This window comes from Paracoccidioides brasiliensis (genome assembly GCF_000150735.1).
Source record: "Paracoccidioides brasiliensis Pb18 unplaced genomic scaffold supercont2.21, whole genome shotgun sequence".
Lineage (NCBI taxonomy): Eukaryota > Fungi > Ascomycota > Eurotiomycetes > Onygenales > Ajellomycetaceae > Paracoccidioides > Paracoccidioides brasiliensis.
In genome coordinates, this window is record NW_011371378.1 from 6,987 (window position 1) to 34,277 (window position 27,291).

A 27,291-nucleotide genomic window follows, 5' to 3' on the forward strand; every position below is an offset into this window, starting at 1 on the left:
TCGATATTACTTCTTTGATTATCCGTACGTTTTACACTTTTAAAAGTAATAAATACATATTAGTTTTTTTTGGGGAAATGTATTGTTATTAGAATAGAGTAACACCTACACTTTTCAATGATATCATTGCAAGGTGGTACCTTCCTTGTCTCCCTGTAACTGATCAGTGCATGAAAGATATAATATCTTAGTCCTTTTGCATTGTCTTTAATATTATATATATTCTATGCACTATGTCAGTATTTTGCTCCCTAGGTGTTGAATATAGAATAAATCATTATTATTATTAAGAAAGTTAATATAATATACTTTACTGCTGGTGGTGAACACCATCAAGCATTCAATAAATTTTCTCCAAAAATTATCAAATATTCAATATATTCAACTATCAACACTTAAATATTTAAAATATTAATAAATTAAGACTATATAATAGTTGAATATATAGTGTAATAGGCTAGACCCAGATTATTAAAAATATAAAATTATATTAAATATCATTAAGATACAAAAGAATTTGTTGAGAGGAAAAGAAAAGAGAAAGAAAATATAGTGGTCTCTTTCAAAAGTTTCTTCCTGCCAAGACGCTATTATAACATCATGAAACCTTAATTCTGCAGAATCTTGCTAATTATTAATATAAAAATCACACACTTTGATATAATAATTTTTAAATTTCTTTTCAAATTCAATTCTTCTTTCAATATGGCTTGAAATACTGATATTGCTACTCATGCTTTTGTGATTACACTCAAATCTATTGAGAGAAAGACTTTTATTGAGATTATAGAGATAACTGATATATCTATTCAATTAATCAATTTAATATATGCTTATGCTATGAAAAGAGGCTTTGAATCAAATTATTTACCTCTAACTATTCAAGATGACTGGTTAGAAGATGCTTTCTACTCTAGTCAATCTTTTAAAGAGATATTTGAGGTTCAGCAACAGATTATTATCAAGATACAAATTGATTGATATGAGTGAGAAAAGAACTGTGTTAATATTATAAATGAACTTATTTTGAAAGAATTCAACATTTCTGTCATTACAATATGAAGAATTCTGAGAACTGCTGAGTTTTAAAAGATAAAATCAATATGAAACCTGAATTAATTAAGAAAATAAGACAATAATAGCTTTAATTCTGTTTTGAATATAAAGATTAAGCTTTTGAATATTGAAAATTGATTTTTTGATCTAATAAAACCTCTATTATTCTTCTTCTTTAACATGGTAGATATTGAATATAGTGAATTAAAGAGGAGGTTTATATATAAAACTGTATTTAGAAACAATAGAAGAGCTTGTATAAGTTCATATTTTAAAAGTATTTCTCTTATAATAAGAAAAAACTCTGTCATTACTAGCTTTCTAAAACTATTTCAAAAAAGATTAAATCTCTAAAAATTATTAATATTTTAAATAAGGAATTGAAGTTAGTTATAAAAGAGAAATAGAAAATAGAGAATGAGATAATATAGCTTAATCTTTATCAACTACTTGGCAAAATATCTACATGAAAATGAAAATAGAAAACAGATAAGCTTTTCTATGATAGTAGTGATGATATAGATTGATATCAATATCAAATCACAATTCTTTTTCTAAAGCTCTTTTTCTTTACTAAAGAGTATAAAAAAGAATAAATCTTCTTCTCATAATTATTATATTTAAAGCTAAATTTATAATATATATAATATTCATCAAATGCTTTGACATAGTAATTTCTCTAATTTTAATTTAATTGAACTCTGCTAGCCATGAATAAAGTGAAGAACTATCTATAAGAGGTCACTAAAGAGCTGAGTAGAATATATTAAGATATAAGAGCAGTGCTAGAAGAATCTATCTCAAAAGATAATATAGATCTAGATTAAGAGAATTTTTATTCATATTTAAAAGATTATATATAGAGCTAGAAGAAGGCAATAAATATAATGAAAGATGTGAATAAATAAATATATATTTTTACATTAAGTTTGATAGTGTTTTTAGTATATTTAGTGGCAGGAAGAAACTTTTGAAAGGAATCTTCATAGATGATGATGTCTTCATAAGCTTTTGTAGTTGAGCTGTGAGCTGCGCGCTTAGGTAATAAGTGATAGGCTGCTGCAGTAGCCGCATAATAGAGACTAGAGCATAGCACTTCACATATTGCTATTTATTAGAGCAACTATGTATAGTATTTTGATATCAACATCTCTTATACTAGCTTCTCGTTCTCACACTGCTTATTTAAGTACCTCATGAAGAATCAACACTTTAGAATCAGTACTTAGGATCAGCGCTTCACATTATATTCACTAATCTCTCATTTTATAAAAGAGCACTACATCACCAATTCTTCATTTTATAAAAAATTAGAGATGAAATTTATTGCTACTCACTGAAGAGTAGAATTAATACTACATCATTCATTTCATGAAAAATTAAAAATGAAATGTATTGCTACTCATTCATATATATAAACTTTCTAAATTTCTGAATTTCTTTAAAAGATTTAGTGATTAGCTACTATTTAATTCTATATCTATGTTTTCATTCATTGTTATTTTTTTCTTTTATAGTACTTGCAGAGTTTATATTTCTATTTTCTTATTATATTAGTTATAGTACTTCTCATACTTTTTTAAAACAATACAGACATGAATTGAGTAGATTTCTATTTATATTTAAAAGATTTTAAATCTAGAAAAAGGCAATGAATATAAAGAGAACTATGAATAAAATAAGAGTATATTTCTATATTAAGTTTGATAGTGTTTTTAGTGTATTTATTGGCAGGAAGTAACCTTTGAAAGGGACCTCTGTACAACTGAATAAGCTAGGTAGCGCAAAACTGGGAATTGGAACGCAGTCCAGTTGCGAGGGTCGAGACCATTCTCCGTACTTGCAGCCTAACAAATGACATGTGTTGGACATGTCATTTCTTCCAACATCATCTCTTTCATCAGCGATTCAAGGGGTCCCTACAAAGGATTCTACTTGCTCAGTTAACCCTATCATGAGTTGAGAGAGTTGAGATAACTAGCATTGTTCGACTTCAACAGCCAACTGCTCTCCAAACCGTTTCCGGACATCAGGCAATAACAAGAGATTATTGAAATGATGGATCTAGATGAAAATAAGGGGCATGGGCCGAATGCGTAATTACGCTCTGTGGCGATAAGCCAGGAAATGATCAGCCCAAGTTGAAAGAAATTTCTTGCTATCTCATTAATCATCTCTGCCTCATTTCAATTGACAAAACTCATGAATTTTGCAGACGATATTCGAATAATCTGCCTCGATTGTTCTGGTACCGTAAGGAAACACTCAGCCACTAGGTAGTACGGTGCAATTTATCCAAGAAATTATCATTTGACCTTCGACTCTTATTTGCTGCGGCATTCCATACATACATGGAACTATTTTATTCCTTGACCCTCTCATGCTCTAGGGCTCTCAAAATCTACACAACCGTGGACATCTTGGTCCTTTTTTTTTAACTCTGCCTTTGTCGCACCTATATTATCTGGGTTCTGGTAGTGTTTGTGGACAAGATGAAGGTATCATTTTCGAGGTTATTGTTAAGCGGAAGTTTTAAGCAGTGTTCACATTGCTTCCATGGAAATCATATCAATCAATTTTAAATCTGCATATCAGAGTGTTTGAAGCCAACAAGTCCCTAGTCGCCACTTATATTAGATATATTACGACAGAAAAGAGATACCTCTCCACAGAAGTTAGTTATATCAATATGCTGAGCACTTTGACACGCCAGTGACAGTGTCCGAAAATTCTCCAAAAAAAAAATGGGGAAACGATGAGCACTCCTTCTTGGAATGCCGATTCAGATGTCTTGATGAATTATGTTCGATTATATTCAAGATTCTATGAACATTTCAAGGTCTTATATTTCTCCAAAAGCCCAAACTTCCCTATTCATTTTTGGGGGACATCCAGACACTATCAGCTCATCCCACAGCTTCCCTTGTCGGAAAAACCGCACCGATCACAGGACTAACAACAGGCGTAGGGCACCAAAGCCGCAATGAAATCCCCCACTCTAAGCGCAAAGACTCATTCTCGGTGTGCGTCCCATAGAGAGGGAAGGAGTAGACTAAAACTCCTATTTAAACGAAGACAAGGAGGCAAGTCCGAGGTAATTCTTCAGCTGATTCTGATGCATTTGTCCAATTAGCACTCCATCGAGAAATTCATTCAGGGGGTGATGTCTATTCTGGGTCTTCAACGTCGATATCTTATCATCATCCTAAATTCTAAATCCAGGCAGCTGAAAACTGGAAAATGGCGCTGCAAGTCAACGTCATATCGACGACGTATCTACAGATTTTATGTCTTCTCAGGCTTACCGAAATACATCGATGAACCGACAAAGCTGCACATCACGAGTTCGTGACCACTAAACCCAGGGTGACGTTAATGAGAAGAGTGTCCTGATGGTCCGAGTATTCTCAACGGGTGAATGATCCAGAATATCCTGGCTTCACCGGATACATAGTAGAATCGCAACGTGAATGCGTCTGCGTTCTTATTATTGGAGGATAGCTCTGCAGTTAGGGAAGTAGGCGCGACATGCTTTCCATATTAGAAGCAGGAAAGGGGTTAAATTGAACAGGCACTGCAGGGAGAAATAACCTTTCCGTATTGATGAAGAATTCAGATATCATACAATTTCTTCATGGATGAGGAATACTTGTATACGAACGGTTTTGAGAATAGGCTTAGTGCACTAAATATAGCAAGCCCTTCCACTTCAATGAGTAATTATGCCACCAATTCGCAATAAAAATGCTTCAGATTCTCTAGAAAGAGAGGAAAGACTTGAACTCGCAATAAAAGAATATCGTATGTCAGAGAGATAGAATCTGTGAAAATGATGCAGAGATTCAAATATCGATATCAGTTCACATTAAACTGAATGAAAAGAGAAAAGAAATAACTATAATTAGGATGTGTTTTGCATAGCATTACATCAGACTCATAACTATGATGAAAGTCTGAATGTAGCAGGCATAAGATAGTAATATTCATAATGACTAGCTAATCTATCTGATTAGAACAACTGAAGAAGAAGAAGAAGAAGAAGAAGAGAAAAACAGCAAGAAAAGAATGAAATATATACATACATGTATTGGTGTATGTGAGTCATAAGTGAGTCATAAGAGTGATATGGCTGTAGCAGTAGATCTGAGTCATAGCTGCGATATAGGATATACAAGCATATACAAGCAATATGATGATCATGATATATGAGTGATATAATAATTGTGACAATGGTTCATCAACGGAAAGTTCAGATAAGTTCTAACCTTATTTAAGCTTATTTCGCTTTAGGTTTGTGGTACTCACCCTCCTGCTCCACTCATATTATTCACTGGTCTCACAACTTCTCTAGCCTTACTAAAAGGTAAAATGAAGTTTTCCTATTCAGTTGATTTTCCTAATAATATTCATCATATATATACATCTCATGCAGCTGTTACAGCTTATTGTGCTCAGTTCATATCTCAAAATGTGCATTTACTCCATATTGTGCAAGAGAACGTTAGCTGTGACAATCTACTCACTCATGCAGATGACCCATTCTTGGGTTCAATAATTCTATACCAATTCTAACATGCGACAAGATGTAGTGATTCATAAATAAGATGCCTAATGTCAATTCTAGAAGTTGACGAATACTCCTACAGTGGGCACCATTATGTGAAGGAAGATCGATGTCTGCGAGAATCAAATATACCTCAAAGTGCAAAACCAAAGAAATCCATGGGCATTTCTGGTTGAAACAAATGTGATACCCGAGTTGCTATTCACTCTTACGGACAAGAGGAAAAACTGAGACCCAGACTTTTAATGCCTATTATCTTCTACTGAGGTGATTTATGACGACCAATTGTATAGCCCGTCAAACCGTTGTTACCAAGCCACCCAGAGTCACCTGTTTCGGAAGAGGAAAATCGTCTAGTTCGAGATGTTACATCACATATCCATATAAGCACATCCCTCCTGCTACATTTCCTCGTCCACATCAATACCCCACTTTGCCCTTCCCATGACCTCGGTACACTGCGGGGGACCGGAAAGCGTAAAAGACAGCGACGTATCCCATTCTTTCGAAAATCACAAATATCCTCATGCATGGAGCCGAGAAACGTGGCATGAGGGGAGGGCAAAACAGAATGTCTTCGCTAATAATTCAGTAATAACAATATCAAGTTCTCCGTCTGCTGCACCAAAGGTTACGAATGGCTTTATTGAAGCCCTGACCACCAACTGATGCACCTTTTCACCCGGAAATTCTGCATTGTAGAAACAAAGCACTTGGAATTGTACCTGATTAGTGCATCAAGATGAGCGAGAATGAAAAGGCTTTTCCAGACATCAAGTGCCACAACCCCGCATTTGAAAATCAACCGGAAACGTGGGGTACGTATACGCTAAACCATCCCACATTGAATATCCTAAAAACCGTTCAGTTGAAATTTGACTCTACTTTTGACATTTATGTAGGCTTAAGTGGGAGTGCTTCTGTAACAAGCCAATCACCCCCTGTTCCATTTGCACCCCACTTCAAGGAGAGATGATACGAACATGTCTTTCAAGTGAAAATCAAAGATGGTGAAGATAAAAATGCTGAATTGTACACCTGAGAATAATAATCAGTGGATATATGCAGTGCACAGCTGCAATTTTAGGAGCAGAGTCCACGTTTGTTGAGCAGCAGGGGCATTTCGAACAGATCCACCTCCAGGGACATCAGGAAGCACCTAACAACAGAAAGGGAAATCGGTAAGCGAAGAATTAAAAAAATAAGTCCCCCATGACTATGTATTTTAAAACAGCTGTATTCGGTGTTCAAGCCATCAGGTCGCAGCTGCAGAGATCAGGTACAACGCCATACAACGCATTTAGATCCTGCTCCATGCCTTGGGCGTAAAACATTTGTAAAACCCCAATCTAAGCAATAAAAAATCAAAAAGGTGGAGGCCGCCCCACATACGATAACAGTGCAATTGCTAAGAGGAAGGTCTGCCTTGCCTAGACATACAGGTAGCACGTTCACGGTCTCTCGAGCATTGCTTGACTTGGCAAGTACGCATTGACCTCTTGCTTCATTTATCCACTTTCAACAGGGATGGGGATTTCATCCATACTGTATCAGCACTCAGTTCTCTTCAAAATCCTGCGGAGCTTGCGTCGAGATCCATTTCTCCATTAATGCTTGACTGGCAGATGCTGAATCAAGTTTCTGCCTCGCCCTGTCCCCTTTACGGGTTATAAGGAGACACAATATCTTTCCCCGTATCGTGAAGCCTCTATACCTCGTGGTGAGACCTAATTTCTTGCCGTCTTCGATTATGTCTGAAGAAGGTTCAGTACTGGCCTTCTTCCGTTTCGCAACACGAGTATCTTGGGAATCGCTAATATTTCCCCTATCATAACTAGTTTCCGTACGGTTCCGTTGGCATTGTCGATGTTGGTTCGATGATTGGATGCCTTCTATATTTGAGGTGGAGGGTATTGCTGTGGGTATATCCTGCAGGTTGATTGTAGACTCGCTTTCACCCTCAGGAATAATACTTGGTACAGAAACGGGGCCATAAGCGATGGGGATCCGAGCGTGTTCCATCCCAATCAGTTCATTCGAATTGCTCTGGACTTTGGATGTTTGGTTGTTGAACGATTTATCTTTTGTAACGATTGAATGGCTGGTGCCTCCATCACGGAGGAAAATGGACACCTCGAAATCATCTGCTCTTACCTATTAACATGGGTAGCACACTCAAAGGGGGATACTGCACAGGCAATAATATCGCACCTTCTGAGAGAACGTCCTTCACGGGTTTTAACTTCTTTTTGGCTCGAGCTCGGGCGTCCTCCTCTCGGAGCTTGGGTAAGATCAGTGGCCGTATACTATTGAAGACGCGGGGCAGGGCTGGGTCGCGGGCATCAAGCAGCCAGCGTGAATCTGTGGGGTTTTCAAGATATACCCTACATTCCAGGACAGAGTATTTGCTGATGCGAAGGTAGCGTCTGATTGGAGGCATCGCAGATAGGTGAGTAGGTTTTCCTCAACCAGCAGCTTCAATCAGCTCCCACCCCTGAAACAAACGTAGATGTAGATCAAAGGCGAGTAATGACTATGGTAAGGCAATTATATTTTAAGATCCTCCTGAGCACCGTCACCACAGACTCTTGTTGCTTGTATTGGTTTCAATGATATGATGTTGTAATGCTTCCAGGGAGAGTCCACGAGTGACGCGTTAGCACGTGATCATAAAGCTATGACTATAAGCCCGATCAGAAAGCGTTATTCCAAGTAACATCCAACTACAGACAACAGAAGCTCCCAAAGGTCATTATTATTCTATCTCTGGAACGGCGGTAGAATTAGCACCTTAAAGACATATCATAATCATATTGTTGTGTATTGCCATCCTCCGCGGTTGAACGAACAACCTTGTTGAACGATTTTTTCCAAGATTGGTTAGATGCTGGTATAAACGGCCATGAGCTTGAACAGTCTCTCAATTCTATCCTAGTGTTATATATACGTGCATAGGGTGGGACGTAAGTTGTTCTTGGGTAGTGTGAAACAGGGCTCGCGAATTGAAAACGGTATTCCGGAACTGGAGAAGAGGCAACTTGCAGCTGAACTTGTGGACAAGTACATAACGACAGAAGCTTCGCAATCTACGGCGCAAACAACCCTGGGACGCTGGAAAACACCACCCAAGGGACTGGGATTAAGACGTGAAATAGAAGGATAAAAAGTGTAGGGAAATGGTTTTCGAACTACATATTTGGGGTCCGGCATTTGGTCTGCCTTCAATTGATCCGCAATGTATTGCTATGGTTGCTTATTTTACCCTCGCCGTTCCGGCGAAGAATAGAAGTTCGGGCGAGGATCGGGAGCAATGGGTGTTGGTGGCAGATAGTGACCCAGGAATGGTTCCAACAAGTGAGTACAGTCTATCATTGCTTTTCCCTGTTCCCATTATTGCCATTCCATCTCAATTATTATAGCGGGTGTGAGTTGCATAGGATTAAGTGTAGCTATGGCTTCTGTATGGATTTTACTGGTAGCCATTACATTGATCAAATGAAGACTGATAAATGCTCTGTGTACAGATGAATTACCAGCATTATGGACGGGAATAAGGTGGATCAGCAGGTTTAGAAATATCGTAGCATATCTAAATCAATACTCTGATGGAGAATGGGACTTGGATCGAGGAATGGGCCATAAAGAGAGGGCAGATTGCATTGCGTAAGTTTGAGCTCTGATTATTTCCAACGTTGCTATGAATTCCCCAATAATGGAATATAGGACGGGAACCACTAACATATAATCATGGCAGGTTCTCCTCTTTTCTGGAATCCCAAGGGCAACCCCTGATAGATCTCTCCTTATATGTATCGAGTGAGAACTATAACAAATCCACCTCATTAGCCTATGCTTCTCTCCTTCAATGGCCCAACCAATGGATAATTCCGCCACGGATTCGATCGGTTGCTAAGAAACGGACGGAACATCTTGGTCTTACATCCCTTGACCTCGATGTGATAGTGGAAGAGGAGAGACAACAGACTCGTGATCCTTCTAATATAGCAAGCAAGATCCCCAAAAGCCTTGTCCGGAAGCACCAGGCGACAGTGAGTGACCTGTTAAGCAAATCGTCAAAACAAAATCGGATCCGGCTTGACGGGATAACGGGGGCATTTGTGGCACCCCTCGAGGAGCTTCTGGGACGGAAGGGGTACCTCCTGTCGTCTGAAATTCCATCAAGCCTAGATTGTCTGGCATTGGGCTATCTATCGCTGGCCCTGGTTCCTAAACTCCCATATGCGTGGCTGAGAGATGCAGCCACAGCACATGCTCCGCGGCTGGCAGCATATGCGGGTCAATTGCGGTCACGATGTTTTGGCTCAGTGCCAGTAGATGTCTCGGTGGCATTTACAGATACTCCAACGCTGGCGTCCAGTCTCCCATGGCGAGCTCCGGAGCAGGTTAGCCTGGAAGCAGTGGGGAAGCGGGCGCTGGAAGGGATAGCAGATTCCATCCCGATTGTGTGTCATATACGAGCCATCAAGAGATTGCAGCGGGCGTGCGCGGAGACTGGGGCAGAATGGGAGGAACGGGAGTTAGTGGAGAAGGTGACCACGGCACAGCGGCGAGAGCTGTATGTGTCGATAGCTACTGTGCTGGCTGGGTTGGGGATGTTTGTGGGATATGTGCTGCATACGGGACTAGCTCAGATCGAAGTTGTTGGCGAAGGGGATGAAGAGGGTGAAGGGGTTGAAGACGACGAAGAGGGTCAAGGGGGAGAAGAGGAGGAAGGGGAGCCGAAGGGACAAGCTCAGAGGAAGCAGAGGCCAGCGAATAGCGTCCAAAAGCAAAAGCATGCATCGCCGTTAGGGGAAGCAGGTGCAATACTAGGGATCTAAATTTGATGATCCTCTTCCTTCTTTCTACCTTTCCCTTTTCTTCCTTTACCTCTTGTTATTGCTATGGATCACTCTTATTTTCTTGAAGTTTCTAACATTATCAGCTGTGCATGGAACAATCAGCATCTAACTTTCTTTCTCTCCCCTATTTTCTCTCGTCTGTATCATCATCAATCACCATATTGCTCATCCAGTGCGACTAGTTATATACATCATCATCATCATCGTTTTATTATAATTATTATGATATATAACTCTCATCTATCTAGAGCGACTCCCTGAAAGCTGCTGGGCACTTTCAAATTCCAACAGACTTTTTGGAAACGCATGGGTGACTAAGCAGACCAACCGGTTCGGGAGGCCAAAGCGGCGGCTAAGTCAGCTGGCCCCCACTTCCGAGACTGAGCCAAGGTTTCCAAAGTCTGCCCGCAAGGTCCCCGAAATTCCACCATTTTGTTTGCCCTTCATTCCCTCAAGGTCCCCGCCGCAGAACGAGGGATGAGCGGGTAAAGGCCGAGTCTGTCCAACAGAGGAATTTACGTGCATCAGAGTGGCGGGTCTTTTTTGCGGGGGTTTTGGCGGAAAGCATTAGTGCGGTCATCTTTCCTTTAGCTGGCAGGCGACAAGACTCGGAGAATATCTTCCAAGGTTGCTTAACTACTACTTAGCATTTAACTGCACACAAAATCTGCAAGCTACACATATATATATCATACTTTTACTCTCTGCGTCATATACATATATACATATATATATATATATGTTCTGCACCTGTGCATATATATTTTATCTATCTAAACCTTGGTCATAGTCTGAATTTTCCTATTGAACCCTTCCTGCCTCCCTGCCTCAATTCTTTCTCATCTCGTCTAAAGTGAAACGTTCTTCTTTAATTTTCTTGGAAAACGTGACTGTGCTAATGTGAATCTCTGGCCCTCCATTGCTGCTTCTCTTTCTGGATTATCGTTCAACCTTCCTCCTGAATCCAAGTGCGGCTCTGCGCTGCTTTCCCCCAAAGCCCTAATTGCCTGCCCTAAATGTGCCCAGTTATACTTACCTACGCCTCAGCAAATTTGCCAGCTTTGGGTATCTGATCTCGATCTTCAATCGGTCATTGTCAACGTCAGCTTCGGCTTCCAACGGTCAATATACAGATCCAGATTTATACTAAGTTCTTCCCGCCGCCGCGCTGCTTCATTACCATTCATCCCTCCCGTTTGCCGTTTGTGTTCATCCGCGATGATGGGTACCTACTCCCATTTCACAACCCTTCTCCTCCGCCGTGATGAACAGGAGAATTCTCCAGGCGCTTGTGCCACTGGCAATGAGTATGATGGCCATCTAAATCTGCGACTATCCGCTGTGTTCGTCATCCTAATCGGATCTTCTATCGGTGCCTTGTTCCCCGTTTGGGCTCGTCCTGGCCGCACAAACGCTAGCAAAGGACGGCGTGTGGATGTTCCTCCCTGGGCCTTTTTTGTTGCGAAGTACTTCGGTTCCGGGGTAATTGTGGCCACAGCTTTCATCCATCTCCTCGCCCCAGCCCATGAAGCTCTCTCCAATCCATGTCTTACCGGCCCTGTTACCGAATATCCCTGGGTCGAGGGTATCATGCTTATGACGATTGTTTTACTCTTTTTCATCGAGCTCATGGCGATGCGATATGCACGATTTGGCGAAGCAGATATTGCCAAGGAACTTGAAAACGGTGCCTGGGATATGGGCCACGGACATAGCCACGACCATGGCCATAGTAACGGCAAAATCCTTGCCCCAAACCATACCCATACCCATACCCATGACCATGATTCCGTGAACTCTGATGTAAACACCAATTTCCCGGGTGAGAACCACCTGGGACATGCGCGACACCACCTTACCGACGCAGTTTCTAAAAAGAACTGCCATTCCTTCGTGGGGAAAACAGCCGCAGACTCCAAGAACCACGGTCCACCAGATCACACTCACGGCCATATGTCCCTCGTCGAAGACTACAGCGCGCAATTGACATCCATCTTCATTCTCGAATTCGGCATAATCTTCCACTCAGTCTTCATCGGCCTCACCCTCGCCGTAGCCGGCAAAGAATTCATAACCCTCTATATCGTGCTCGTTTTCCATCAGACCTTCGAAGGCCTGGGACTGGGTGCCCGTCTCGCCACTGTCCCCTGGCCGGGCTCCAAACGCCTTACCCCTTACATCCTCGCCATCGCCTTCGGCCTGTCCACCCCTGTCGCCATTGCAATTGGCCTGGGTGTCCACGAGACTTATCCCCCCGAGAGCCAGACATCTTTGATAGTAAATGGCGTGTTCGATTCAATATCAGCTGGTATCCTGATCTACACCGCCTTGGTGGAACTGATGGCTCATGAGTTTATGTTTAGTACCACCATGCGGCGTGCCTCGATTAGAACAGTGCTGGCAGCGTTTGCTCTGCTCTGCTTGGGCGCGGCGCTGATGGCCTTGTTGGGGAAATGGGCCTAATTTTGATCTGGCTACTTATTTGGTCGAATGACCATATCATATATAAAACGGCCTCGTTTTCTTCTTCTTTTTCTTCTCCTTCCCTGTTGCCTGATTTTGATCTTGGGACTATATAACCGGGACCTCGCTGGCTATTTATTTTAAATAATTGTTTTATTTTAAGTTTTGTTTGTTTTTGTTTGGTTTTGGTTTGGATCTAAAAAAGATGGGGGCGTTCGCGATTTGATATCTAATACTTTTCGAAGTCTTTTTTTTTTAACCCTTTCAGGTTTCCTTTGCCTCCATTTACTCTCCAGGATGTTTATTTCTCAAGGTAATTCTTGTCATCATCTCCCTTTCCCATCTTACAGAATTTGGCATATACTCCGTACTAGATGCTATGTATTGCTATGCAGTTTGTTTATTGTATAATTTGTTTGTTAGAACATAGAAACATAAACCAAAAGAACATTGGGAGTTGCTTACTTTTGTCCAGAGTTTTATCAATCAGCAAACGGTGTACATAAACTGTCTCTTGAAGAACTAGTTTAATCTCTTATGCAGTAAGTACAGAGACAACAAACTTCCTTTCAAGTAGAGATACTGGTAATACCTCGAGACCGCTTTTTCTTTCTCCGAGTCCCGAGTAGTCTGGCCCCCGAGTCCTCGTAAGATTATACAGAAACGTAAAACTATATAACGAAATACTAAGCTTGATGGGATGAAAGGGGGTGCTGATGCCTGGATTAAAACCATGGTCGTTTGGTCACGTGATGTGGATTAGGCCTAATCGGGCGACGAGCTTAATCCGACATCGAGTCTAACCGGGCAGCGGGCCTCGGTCGGGCTCGGTCGGGGCGCTGAGCCTAACATTTATTACTAAATGAGCTGTACTACTAAACAAGCTGTGTTTTTGCAATACACTACAATTTAATTTTTCAACTTTCACTGCTGTGAGATGTAAAATGAAGAAGCTATTCAACTTGCAATTAAGAATTTAAGAGTTTAAAAGATCAAAAATAAACACTGCAACTGCTAAAAAGCACATAATATAAGGGGTTGAACCCCTAGATTCACTCTGGCCGGCTGACTCAGCCTAGCCATCATTTGCATGTGCACATGTGATCATGCTATGTGAGCTTGCTTAAGCTTGAGCTCTCATCTCATTCTTTTCTTCTCTTTCTCAAGCAATTCATCCTTGTTATATAGGAGGACTAGCCTCTAGTTCTTAGAGCTTAACCCTTTACATTATGAATTGCTTGACTTCTTTCATTGATAGGCCACTGAGAGTCTTAATTGTGTATCATGAAGCTCAGCAAATGTATTGACATATAATAGACTATTGAGAGCCTTAAATCCTGCATCATGAAGTCCAGTGATAGCACTGGTATATAAATAGACTGGGTTAGCAATTGTGCTAATGAACAAACAAGCAATATTGAAAACATCAAGCTGAATGAGATAAAGCAGCAGACTTGTACAATGAATACATAAATGAATTAATATGAAGCAATGAGCAGAGACACCTTCAGCAGCTTTGAACAACAATGAATGATCTTTCTTCAACAGTAGAAACAGATTTAGCATGAGAACAGGAATTTAATAGCAGCTCAGCAGGCTGAAATAGTCAATCTATATCAAGCTTTGAACACTCTGACATCAACTCTCTCTCAATTAAACTTGCAATCACTCATTACAGTCAGAAGATTAAAAATCAAGCTACTGAACTATAAGAAGTATAATAGTTCTAATCTGAAGCACTACTCTCAGTGAAAGCTAAAGTTTCAATCAAAGCTTAAGATCAATGAAAAGGCTTTAAACAATAATGAGAAATGTGCTTGATATATGTACTTAAGACTGGATGAAATAACAGCAGCTTGAGTTTATCTCTAAGTTGAGAATAATAAGAACAAAATCAACTTCACAGTAGAGAACTTACTGAAGCAGACATACATGCTCTTTAGTGATCTCACATGATATAAAAAGACTATGCAAAAGCTAAACAATCTATAACAGAGTAGAAGAGCTCTCTTTGACTTCCTGTCTGAATTTAATCAGTTACTGCTAGAAGCTGACAGTCACAGATGAGATGATCATGTTAAAAAAAGATATTTAAAATCTGCTCTAAGCATGAAGCTGAGAGAAGGCATGATGGGTGTAAGAAAACTGTCTCTCTATGAGAATTACTGCAAGAAGCTTAGATTAGTTGATCATCAACTTTCTGAGCTTAAGACTTTAAGACAGTGATCTAAATATTACAAAGACAGATCTTCTTCAGATCATACAATATCTATTTCACATTTTCTACTTCATCATGATGTTTTTAATCAACAACATCAGTCTCAAGCTTCTACTGATGATCTGATGAATCTTTCTTCTGATGCTGTGATCTCAAGCACTCATTATACTAAATTGATAAATCAGATAGAGATTAATCAAAGAAGAGAGCAATGTCTATATCTGAGATGCAGAGCAAGAGATCATATGATTAATAGCTGTCTGTTCAAATCTCCCAGATACTCTGCCACTCTCACAATAGCTAAGATGATCTCTGAGCTGGTACTGAACAATGATGATGTGAATATGAGTAAGAATTCAGGTAAAAAAGTAGCTTCAATGAAAAGATACTGAAAGAGGTAAAATAAGAAGCTTATGAAGAAGTAATGGAGAAGATTTAAATTTAAGATGATATTCAAACCCTTCACTGTCAATGCTCTAGTAGATAATGCTCTTTCAACTATAGCAATAATAGACAGTGAATGTAATGTCTATGGTTTTATTTTTTAATCTTACATTAACAAGCATAAGCTCTCATGCATTGAAATTCCTTCTGTTAAAATGACTGGCTTTGAAGACTTCATGAGACTCTCCATGAGCATAGTGACTGGCATTTGAATTGATATAGATGATCACATAACTGAATGGACCTTTCTCTACATGGTGAATGAGTTACATGGTCATGAATATGTATCTAGGTGACCCCTGGCTGGCCCAGCAAAAGGTGACTGTGATCCCTCATCAAAGAATTGTGAGATTTGAAGAGAGTAGCATAAAGATAGAGTCTAGTTCATATGTAAAAGCTGATATGATTTCCATCTTTGCTGTAAGCTTCTCTAAGCTTGTGAGCATTTGAGAGAAGTGAAACATTGAAATCTTCACTGTCAGTTTGACTGACATTCAAAAAACTTTAGAAGTGAAATCAAAGATTGACATAAGAGAAAAGCTGCCTGAACACTATCATGAGTTTTTGAATATATTTGATAAGAAAGCTGCTGACACTCTACCTCCACTTCATGACTCAGATAGAGATCATGGAATTAAACTGATTAAAAAGACTGATGATAGTACAGAACAATCTCCTTGAGGCTCACTATATAATATGTCTCAAGAGAAACTACCGGCTTTGTGAAAGACTCTTATAGATTATCTAGATAAGGGTTTTATTAGAGTGAGCAACTTCTCTGCAGCTATCTCAATACTATTCATGAAGAATTCTGAAGGTGGATTAAGATTCTGTGTGAGCTATTGAGCTCTTAACAAAATTATCTGAAAGATTTAATATTTTCTATCATTAATCAGTGAGACTCTACAGCAAATTGAATAGGCTAAATGATTCACTAAGCTGGATATTATTGCAGCTTTTCATAAGATTTGAATCATGAAAGGTGATGAGTGAATAATGGCCTTTAGAATCAGATATAGGCTATTTGAGTAGCTGGTTACACTCTTTGATTTGATCAATGCTCTGAGCATGTTTCAAAAATATATCAACTGAGCATTATATAGATATCTGGATGACTTCTGCTTAGTCTATTTAGATGACATCTTGATATTTTCCTCAAGAAGCTTACAGGAGCATAGTGAGCATGTATAAAAGATGCTTATATATCTATGAGAAGCAGGCCTACAGGCAGACATCAGAAAGAGTGAGTTTGAGATGATCAGTATGAAATATCTTGAATTCATTTTTGTAGCAGACAAGGATATACAAATGAATTTGAAAAAGATTAAAGCTGTTTTGAAATGAGCAACACCTACTACTCTTAAAGATGTATGAGAATTTTTAGACTTTGTCAATTTCTATAGATGATTTATCAGAGATTTCTCAAAGATCATGACCCTGCTGATGATTTTTACACATAAGAATGTTTCTTTTTTGTGGATGAGCAAGACTGAGGAAGCTTATAAATGTTTAAAATCAATGTTTATCTCTGCTCTGATCTTGCTTCAATTCAACACTGACTGTGAGACTATATTGAAAATGAACTTCTTAGATTATATCTCAGAAGAAGTGCTGCTACAATATAATAAGCAGAGCATTTTACATCTATATATCTTTTTCTCTCATAAGTATTTATCTGTGAAATGCAACTACAAGATTCATAATAAGAAATTATTAGCAATAATTGAGTGTTTAAAGAAATGGAACACTGAGCTATGAAGAGTAAAGAAATTAAAAATTCTTACAGATCATAAGAATCTAGAATACTTCATGACGACAAATAGACTAAATGAAAGATAGTTATGTTAAATGGATATTCTCTATCAATTCAACTTCAGAATTGATTATTGGTCAGAGAAGTTGAATGCTGAATCAGACACTCTATCATGAAGAGAGCAGAACACATTACAGAGTGCTGATGATGAGAAAGTCAAGCAGAGGCAAGCTCAACTACTTAAGTTTAATGTATTGGCATCTGGAATGGAATCAATATTGACTGCTGCCAGTGTGGAATCTGAAATATCTCTTCAAGCTCAGTGAAATGAGATCTGCAAAAATGATAAGATTCTGCAGCATCTGAAGTAAACTTTTCATGAGAGAAGATTCAGATGTTCTTCTGAACTTAGCATTAAGACCTTTGTCTCTGAGTGCTCTTTAAATGAGAATGAGGAGCTTCTCTTTCAAGATTGTAAGTAAGTGCCAGACTTTGAACCTTTTCAAATCAGATTAGTGCATGAGACTCATGACTCATCTCTTATCAGTCACTCTAGATAAGAGCAAACAGCAGAAGTTTTAAGATGTGAGTTCTACTGGCCAGACTATGCTGCTGATATGAGAAGAATGATCAGAAACTGTCATCTTTGCAGATTAAACATCACATAAAGAGATTAACATCAGAGACTACTTAAGCCTCTCTTTATTTCTGAACATATGTGGCAGGAGCTTTTCATAGACTTTATCATGAACTTATTGAGCTCTAAAAAATACATAAACATTATAGTTATAATGAACAGACTGATTAATAGAGTTATATTAAAAGCAGTTAAGAAAACTGATGCAGAGACAGTGACTAGAGTATTTCTTCATAACATCATTTCTCAACATAGTATCTCTAAAGTGATAGTGTCAGATTGAGAGTCAGCTTTTACAAGCATGTTTTGAACTCAAATGTATGAGAAATTAGACATTAAGAGATGACTCTTCACAGTCTATCACTCAGAGACTGACAGAGTTACAGACTGAATGAATCAGACTCTGGAAATCTATCTATGCAAGTACATTAGCTTTCAATAGAATGACTGGTGTGAATGACTTTCTCTGACAGAGCTGATCATCAATAATAGAGATGCTGTCTCAACAGATGTGAGCTCATTTTTTTTAATACAACTTTTTTATATCTTCTTCATTGATATAGCTGATGCATCTCTCATTGAAACATCATAAAATTTCATTGAGTTTGCAAATGATTATATGAGAAAAGTCTACAAAGTGTTGAAGTGAACTCAAGTAAAAATAATGAATGCTCAGCAATCTCAAGAGAAATGCATAAATAGATGAAGAGACTCAGCTTCAAGCTTTCAATCTAAAGATAAGATCTGGTTAAACTTAGAGAATATGAGAACTAATTATCTATGCAAGAAGCTGAATATGAAATACAATCAATATATCATACTAGAAAAGATAGAATTTCATATTTATTAATTAAATATCTCATCTGACAATTACAATGTTTTTAATGTAAAGCTTCTACATGCTACAGTGACAGATTTTCTGCTTAGTCAGAGGCAAACTGACTAACAGTCACTTACTATAGAGATTTCAGAAGAATCTGAGTTTGAGATTAAGAAAATTCAGAGTGAATGAATCTATTAGAGAAAAAAGCAATACTTCATTAAATGAGTAGATTGAGCTGAGTCTATGTGAAATGATGTAAGTCTTCTACAATAAGTGAAGGCTTTGAATGCTTGAGAGGCCTCTCAGCAGACAAAATTAGATGTAAAAAGAATTTTAAATAGTCATAAAGACCTGCAACAAAGAGGGAGAAGAGAAGTATTATATGAAGTTGAACCTCTAGATTCACTCTGACTGACTGACTTAGCCTAGTCATCATTTGCACATGCACATGTGATCATGCTATATGAGCTTGCTTAAGCTTGAGTTCTCATCTCATTTTTTTCTTCTCTTTCTCAAGCAATTCATTCTTGTTATATAGAAGGACTAGCCTCTAGTTCTTAGAGCTTAATCCTTCACATATAATTAATAAGAAAATATTATACTATCATTATAATAACTTGCAATTTATACAGAATGAAGCAGCTACTCAATATAAAAAAAAACTCTCAAATTAGCAAGAATAAATACTTTTATTATATATAAAAAAGTTTACAGCTCACAATAATATCTATTTTTTAAAAAAATCTAACATTATTAATAGATATTACTATTAATGAACTATTAAAAGAAAAGAAAAAAACTCTATATACTTAAAAACTTCTAAAGATAAATAAGAAGAACTATTTATTGATATACTCAAATAATTCAAAAAGTGAACAAGAATAGTTAAAAGATGATATAATAGTAAAATATTCTAAATCAGATTTAGAATATAAAATACTTTTATAAAATCTAGAAATGAGTATGAATTTTTTAATATTAAATTATTTATAATTTAAAAAACTTTTATAATATCTTAAAAAATAATCTTTTAGAAAGCAAATATTAATAATATTTAAATATTTTCAGATAGTCAAACTGTATTAAAAAAAATTATAAAAATATAAGATTTAAAATAATCAAATTAATTTTGATTTAATTCAAAGAACAGTAAAAAGAATTAAAATTAAGAATAAAAATATTTAGATTTATTTATCTTAAATATTTACTAATATAAATATTCTAAAAAATGAAAAAGTAGATTTAATAGCAAAGATTAAAACTGAAATTTAAAAATATTTCAAAGAATTATATTCTAATTATATATTAAAAGAAATATTAAAAAGTTATATCTTGAGAATTGAATAAATATATAAGAAAAGAAGAAGAAAAGCATTTAATATATAAGATATAAAATAAAATCAAAGTGGAAATCTATATCAATAAGATGTAGAAAAAAAATATTTTCCTTCATAATATAATTAAAACTTAAATATAAATACTTTAAATCATATATGATAAGATTTAAAGTTTTTTTTAAATTTTGATAGATATGATTTCTATAATATAGTTGAAAATTGAGATTATTTATTGAAAAATTACTTTTTAAATAATAAAATAAAAAAGAAATTAAAAGAAAAATACTCAATTAATTAATTAAATATAATCTTTCTATTTAATATTAAATAAAAAAAAAAATTTTTGAATTTATAGAAAAAATAAAAATTACCTTTAAAAAATAAACTTTAATTTTAAATAAATTTAATATTTGATTTATAAAAGTTGAAAATATTTTTAATAATACTTTTATTATTATCAAGATTTCTTTTATACTAATTTATTTTATTTTGTTTTATTTTATTTTATTTTATTATTTTATTAATTTATATTATTATATAAAAAAATATTTATTTTATTTAAGTTAAAAAAAAGACTGAATTAAAATTATAACTATAAATATATTTTATATTAAAAAATTATTAAATACTATATTATTCTAAGATAAAACTTTATAAATATATAAATTTATTACTATTTATTAGTTTGATTAATGAAATAATTAATTTTTAGTTTAATTAGATAAATATTATAGTTACTGACTAAATAGATTTTTAATAAATAAATAAATAAAGAAATAAATAAATAAATAAGTAAATCATAATAATAATAATAATAATAATAATATCTACTAGTACAATAGTATATTTATTTTTAAATTGAGAGATAATATTAAATTCAATAACAGTATCAGAATTAAATTTATTCTCAATATATAACTTTGAGAATTATTTATAATCTGAATAAATTTTTTAAATTTTTTTTCTCATCAAACTTAATATTTTATTATAGAAGTTAATAATATAGAGAGTTATTTTTTATACAGTCTACATTCATTTTCTATTAATATTATAAAATCAATTTTTTTTAAAAAAAATAATTATATTAACTAAAATATTAAATTATAAAAAATCAATTATTTTCTTGCTGCCAGTCAAATTCTATTATAATTATATTAACTTATTAGCATTTAGAACAATACAGACAGAAATAGACATATGAGATTAGCAGGAATTCATTACTTTGCCGGCACATAGGACATAGTCCCTTAGATGATTCTTGCCCAATCCAGGTCAAGAGGCAATGCTGGTGAAAGACATCAGTCTTCTTTAGTGAAAAAGAGAGGTATATCCATAAATATGCATGTGAAATAATTCTGGAATATCATACCATGTGAAAGGAGTGTCCGCATTTTCCGATTACTAGAAGAAGCTCGTCAGAAATCTAGCTGGCAGAGCTAAATGTACATAATGATTGGAATGGTAGGTTTGTCGGATGGTCAACTCACGCAGTGAACAGTCATCCCCGGGAAATTTGCACGTAGGACATGTTCCGTCAAATTGCACGCGACAGATTCCACAAACCTCATCCTCCGGCATATCCCATCTCCATAATGTTACAGCATTCCATTCCTTGAGAGTTACCTTCATCACGACAGAGAAATGAATAAGCGGATCTCAGATCACCCACTGGTGGGGCCGTGGAGGACGACGAATTGCGAAGAGACTCGAAGAAAAGGTTCTCTGAAGTTCTTCCTGTTATTCAGGTCAGACGTTGAGAGTAAAGTAACCTTCCCAATTCAGAAACGAACAAGAGATAAAAAAGCGCGGTGCTACATATATAGTAGTTAGGCCTGCAGACGTGGCATGGAGTTATCCACTTGGGCATACCAGGCTGTTATCCTGCCGTTTCTTATTGTTAACGTAGGGGGAAAATCCGAATCCGGGTCACTAGGTGGTAACCCAGGGGGCATTAAAAAGGATATACCCTTCTGCACATGGACAAAGGAGAGATGCGTAAATATCAGCTGTTTAGCTCCAAGATTGGTGCCCACACAGCCAGTTTATAGGGGTAGTAACTTCTATCTACTTACCGATGTATGTATTTATTTAGAGAGGCACGCACCTTCCCAAATCTCAACAATATGCTGATTAAGCCATTATCATCTGCTGGTGACCACGTGATTAATGTAGTCCAACTACGGTCTCTGCAATAACCAGCAGAATAAACTAACCCGCACTAGTTAACTAGTTACTGCTGGTAACAAGAGACATTTCTTCTCTCACGGTCAAGGTAAGTTAGATTGCCTGGAAAAATTTTTTTTTGCAACATTAAACCATCCAGTCCTCTTGGAAGAGACGTTCCAAAGTCAATAAATATCGCTTTTACTCGCAGCACTTTAGAAACGTCTGAATCCCCTTCTAAACAAAAAGAAGCGCTCTATTTTGCTATGTAAGAGCTCAAAACACTCTCAGCTAACCTTGGAAGAGCCCTCTTTTTCCACCAGAAATGGCTCTTGCGGTTCTACGTTACTCTGGTCACTCTGGCTTCTCATCAAGGATTACCCTCGCCAGGTCTGCCATTATCACTCCCCTTCGTTTTTCACAACACCGTTCAATTTCCCTTTCCTCCTATCTGGTCACCCCGCAGGAGCTCAATGATGCCCTGAAAATAAATGTGAGAACTAAAATTTCCACCTCGCCGCGAGTCATCCCACTCTGTGCTACCTGGTTTATGCCAAACGATCCCACAAAGCGGACGGGCATTGAGGCTTTCAAAAAGTGTCGCATCCCACAGGCTCGATTCTTTGACCTTGACGAAGTGAAGGACCATGATTCTCCATATCCACACATGCTGCCTACTAGGGAGGGCTTCAAGGAAGCTATGCAGTCTCTGGGCATCCGCAGAGATGATGAGCTTGTGGTTTACGACTCAGAGGAGCTTGGACTCTTCAGTGCACCACGAGTGGGCTGGACATTGAGGGTTTTCGGTCACAACAACGTCCATGTGCTCAACAATTTCAAAGTATGGGTTCAGGAAGGTTATCCAACTGAGTCTGGACATGTCGTCCCCGAGGAGAGATCCAACTACGAGGTGGGCGATTTCGCTCCGGAAATGGTTGCTCACTTCGCTGAGATGAAGGAGATTGCCCAGGCTTATGGCAAGGGGGGTTCAGAGGGTATTCAAATTCTTGATGCGAGACCCGAGGGCAGATTCACAGGCAGAGACAAAGAGCCTCGTCCAGGGCTTCCCTCCGGCCATATGCCTGGCTCTACAAGTCTACCGTTCTCCGAGCTGCTTGACCCTGTTACCAAAACATTGCTTCCCGCACCAGAGCTGCGTAAGATATTTGAAGTCAAGGGAATTAATCTGAAGGAACCATCCATCAGCTGTTGTGGAACTGGGGTTACCTCTGCTATCATCGACCTTGCGTTGAAAGAAGCGGCCGAGGGGTCACCTGGAGATAGACGGATATACGATGGAAGCTGGACGTAAGTACACATACGTACATTTCACGTTGCGAACATCTATTTTAACTTTTCCGGACGCTGGGACTTGGGACTTCAAGCTAATGTTTATTGCAGAGAATGGGCTCTAAGAGTGAAAGAGAATAGTGGGCTGATTCAAAAGGGATAGATTTCTCTTTCTCAAAGTAATAATACAAAATGTGAAGATGGATGAATTACAACTATAGCGGACAATAGAAACAGTTTATTATAATGTTATATTTATTTTTTATAAGTGTTATTTTATGAAATTTTTTATTTGTTTGTTTTTTAATTTTAATTTTTTAATTTTTTTGTATTATATATATTAATTTAATTAATTTTAATTTTAATTTAATTTTAATTTGTTTTTTCAGTTTTTAATAAATAAACTGTTATAGTTTTAATTAATTTGAATAAAATGTTGATTTTATTCTTTATTATTAATTATTTTTTATAGTATATGATTTATAATGTTTTTAAATATTATTTATTATCTTTATATATTAAATATTTTTGACAGATAAGATGGATATGATTGATTTGAGCAGGACAGTAGCTAGTCTAGGTGTTGGAGCCTAGGCTTCCTACTATGGAACTAGTGCACCACACAGTAGTACAGCATCGCTACCAATATAACCACTTCAGACGTTCCCACACAAAATCACATCGCTGTCACCTGACCCCTAACATCTCCTGACAAAGCCATGTGCCTCAGCCTTATCTGATTCTCCCTTAGGCGCCAAGCCCATGTACCAATACCCGATATTTCCCTGTTTTCACCCAAAGGATGTTTGTAACGAATACCTGCATCTTCCTCCACTTCTATATTTTCTGCCTACTTGCGACTTCAAACATTCCCGCTTTGGCCCTCAAACATCCTCAACATCAGCATTGCCAGTAGCAGGGCCAAGCGCATCCATTTCCCTCTGGTTTTCTTTTGTCCACTCTCTCTCCTCCCTTATTTCTCAGTTTGGCCTCTTGTCCAGTACTGGATCCTCTCTTCACCTCTCCAGTTGGCTCCTCTTCTTGTTCCCGTGTCAATGAACTCGCTTTTCAACAGTCATTGCTCTTATCACACCTCATATTCATACTTCAAAATTTACCGTCTGGTGTTGAGGCGGGAACAGTGGGAAAGCCCCCTCCTCTTCGTCCCTCCTTCACGTTCTCCACGTTGCAATCCTTCAAGATGGATGTGGCCTTCACTAATTTCCCATTGGGACCTTGCATTTGATTGACTCTTGTTGTTCAGTTACTAATTTTGCATTTTCCTTGTAGCCCCAAATTTTAAGGAAGAACAACCTGGCTGCTGTTTTCGCGTCTCATCTGTTTCCCCCCCCTCTTTTCGGCGGCTCGTCTTTTTATCGCGCGTGTCTCCCGACAATATCCCTCTCATTCAACGATTGCAATCTCGTCACCTCCTATGGACACCATGTTATCTACTATGACACCTCTTCCTCTGCTCTCCATCGACCAGATCACCCTTCCATCCTCTCCTTCTATTTCCTGCGCAAAATCTGCACATAGTAGCCTCTTTCAACAACAGGATTTTGGCCACAAAGAACCTCATCCACATCACCACCACGCTCAACAGGAGCAGCTACTGCAACTCCAGTCCCAGCAGGAACTTCATCAGCCGCTTCAACTTCCGCTGGATTTATCGCATCCACTCCCTTGCCGCGAACTGGAAACGTTTGACGTAGAGATGCAGAATTCCAACATACCGTCCAGCATGCTGTTCAAAAATCTTCCGATCGAGATACATGAAGCGATTCTAGACCATCTTTTTGGCGTCCGAGGCTCCACTCTTGCCTCCCTATCTCCCACCAAATCCACCCCAAATAGTTGGAGCAAAGCCCTACGGCATCCCCGCCGAAAGGCACTCTCGGACCTAGCCCTTGTTTGCTCTCTTTGGCGACCTTTGGTTCAGGAGAGAATCTATCGACATAGTAGGTATCAGCTCTCCTTAATTATTGCTTTATTACTTCCTTTTACTATCCTGGTGCTTACCCTGTTTCCTTTTTGTCATAGTTCAGGTCAAGGGTACCACCGATGGGCTGCTTGAATGCGCTGAGTGGTTTTTGTCACACACACAACTATCTTCCTATGTCCGTCACATTGAAATTTGGGTTCCAGTATGGGGCGACAGGATGCCAAAGGGCCGCGTAAGGCACTATTACCGCCCTCACAATGGAAATGAAGGCTCTCATTTGGCAAACGTCGCGGCAGTCCTTCAAGCGACGGTGGCTACTTTCGAAGACACATCAAGCAACGGCTACACAAGTAATGCCAGCTTCAGATTCGCCAGTCGCAATGCCACGTTGCAACAAATATTCTGCCATGTTGCCTACTTTTTCCCCCACGCACGCATCCTAACCCTCGAAGGCGGCCACTGCAAGAAACCCCCCATGATCAGGCATTTCGACAATGACCCGTGGGGTCAATCCGGCGAAGAGAGTCTGGAGGTGCTCCCCAACATTCAAACGTTTGTGATGAGAGGCGCATGGAATATTATGAGGGACTACCAACACTGGTGTAACCTGGCCAAAGCATTACCCAATCTTCGCGAATGGGATTGTTCCTATGTCAAACGAAAGTTAGAGGCGCATGTTACGATATCCAAAGCCCTTTCCAACTTCCCCAAAACCATTACTCGACTAGACATTAGTTTAGAAGGATTCTACAACAAATCAAGCTCGCATTCGCGCTGGTTTGGTACGGTCTACACTGAACCACATCTGTGCCTATTGTTGGGGGCAATTGCACCCCAACTTGAATCCTTGACCTTTACAGGCAAAGTCTGTGCTGGATTATTCATCCATGCGCGGACAGCAATGTTTAAAAATCCCACAAATTCGAGGCTAAAATCGATTGACCTTGTGGTGAAGTCGTGCTGCCGCGAACAACGGACTCATGATGATGGCTCTCCAATGCTCAATGACCTGTCTGGCATTACCAATATGAATTTCATTAATTCATTCGAGAATCTTATTATTGCTGCTGTCAGGTCGTTGGATGCGTATGTTTCCCTCAGCCATATGCGCATTAGATTCATCGATCTCGACTCCGCTTGTGGACTTCTCAACCCATACTTTCAGCTTGTGGGCAACAATTGCATTGGGCTGTGGAGCGAAAATATCCTTGCAGCACTACATGAGGCACGACCGAACGCAGAGTATGAACTACTCGACGATGGAATACTGCCACAATACGGAATTAACGCTCAAACCGGGACGAGGATATATCCGCGAACCCGACCACTGAGTATAAAGGCAAGCTCATATAAGATTATTGCTGACAAGTCCAAGCTGTGACACATGCAAATCTGCTCTCATTTCCAACAATTTATTCTTGTTTATCCCTCCAGTGTAATTGAGTTTTCTTCCATACTTACCCTACTCATTTTTCATTTAAAGCTTGTCATAGCGTTTCAGTTCTTTGCCAGATACATATCATATCACCTGTTGAATGAAGTTATTATGTTTCTGAAGCCATGGTGCTCAATCATCCTTCACTTCACTCTCAAGCGTGGGGTTGGGGTTGCTATTTCTCAAAAGAGCTATCCTGTGTTTATGGTAATCAAGGGAATAAAAACACCCCTTGTGTACTCAATATTAATTCCGCTCATGTCTGTTGGAGTTGGATCCTCGTAATATCTAGTAAAATCTT

The 27,291-nt window shown here is 38.0% G+C and overlaps 5 protein-coding genes across 5 annotated transcripts; 4 read left to right on the forward strand and 1 right to left on the reverse strand.

Annotated features, from left to right (window-relative positions):
• Positions 1-7,177: 7,177 nt before the first annotated feature.
• Positions 7,178-8,060, reverse strand: PADG_08565 (uncharacterized protein; the record flags this gene model as incomplete). Its single annotated transcript, XM_010765579.1, has 2 exons — positions 7,178-7,764; positions 7,832-8,060. 2 exons carry the CDS (start codon positions 8,058-8,060, stop codon positions 7,178-7,180), a joined length of 816 nt encoding a protein of 271 aa, XP_010763881.1.
• A 736-nt stretch (positions 8,061-8,796) lies between these two features.
• Positions 8,797-10,461, forward strand: PADG_08566 (uncharacterized protein; the record flags this gene model as incomplete). Its single annotated transcript, XM_010765580.1, has 3 exons — positions 8,797-8,974; positions 9,145-9,283; positions 9,375-10,461. The coding sequence occupies 3 exons, from the start codon at positions 8,797-8,799 to the stop codon at positions 10,459-10,461; spliced, it is 1,404 nt and encodes a 467-aa protein (XP_010763882.1).
• A 1,239-nt stretch (positions 10,462-11,700) lies between these two features.
• Positions 11,701-12,945, forward strand: PADG_08567 (low-affinity Zn(2+) transporter ZRT2; the record flags this gene model as incomplete). The annotated part of the gene is made up of 1 exon (XM_010765581.1): positions 11,701-12,945. The coding sequence occupies one exon, from the start codon at positions 11,701-11,703 to the stop codon at positions 12,943-12,945; it is 1,245 nt and encodes a 414-aa protein (XP_010763883.1).
• A 9,700-nt stretch (positions 12,946-22,645) lies between these two features.
• On the forward strand, positions 22,646-23,773 carry PADG_08569 (uncharacterized protein; the record flags this gene model as incomplete). Its single annotated transcript, XM_010765582.1, has 2 exons — positions 22,646-23,628; positions 23,722-23,773. 2 exons carry the CDS (start codon positions 22,646-22,648, stop codon positions 23,771-23,773), a joined length of 1,035 nt encoding a protein of 344 aa, XP_010763884.1.
• Positions 23,774-25,054: 1,281 nt separating this feature from the next.
• Positions 25,055-26,936, forward strand: PADG_08570 (uncharacterized protein; the record flags this gene model as incomplete). The annotated part of the gene is made up of 2 exons (XM_010765583.1): positions 25,055-25,571; positions 25,654-26,936. The coding sequence occupies 2 exons, from the start codon at positions 25,055-25,057 to the stop codon at positions 26,934-26,936; spliced, it is 1,800 nt and encodes a 599-aa protein (XP_010763885.1).
• Between the last annotated feature and the right edge of the window lie 355 nt (positions 26,937-27,291).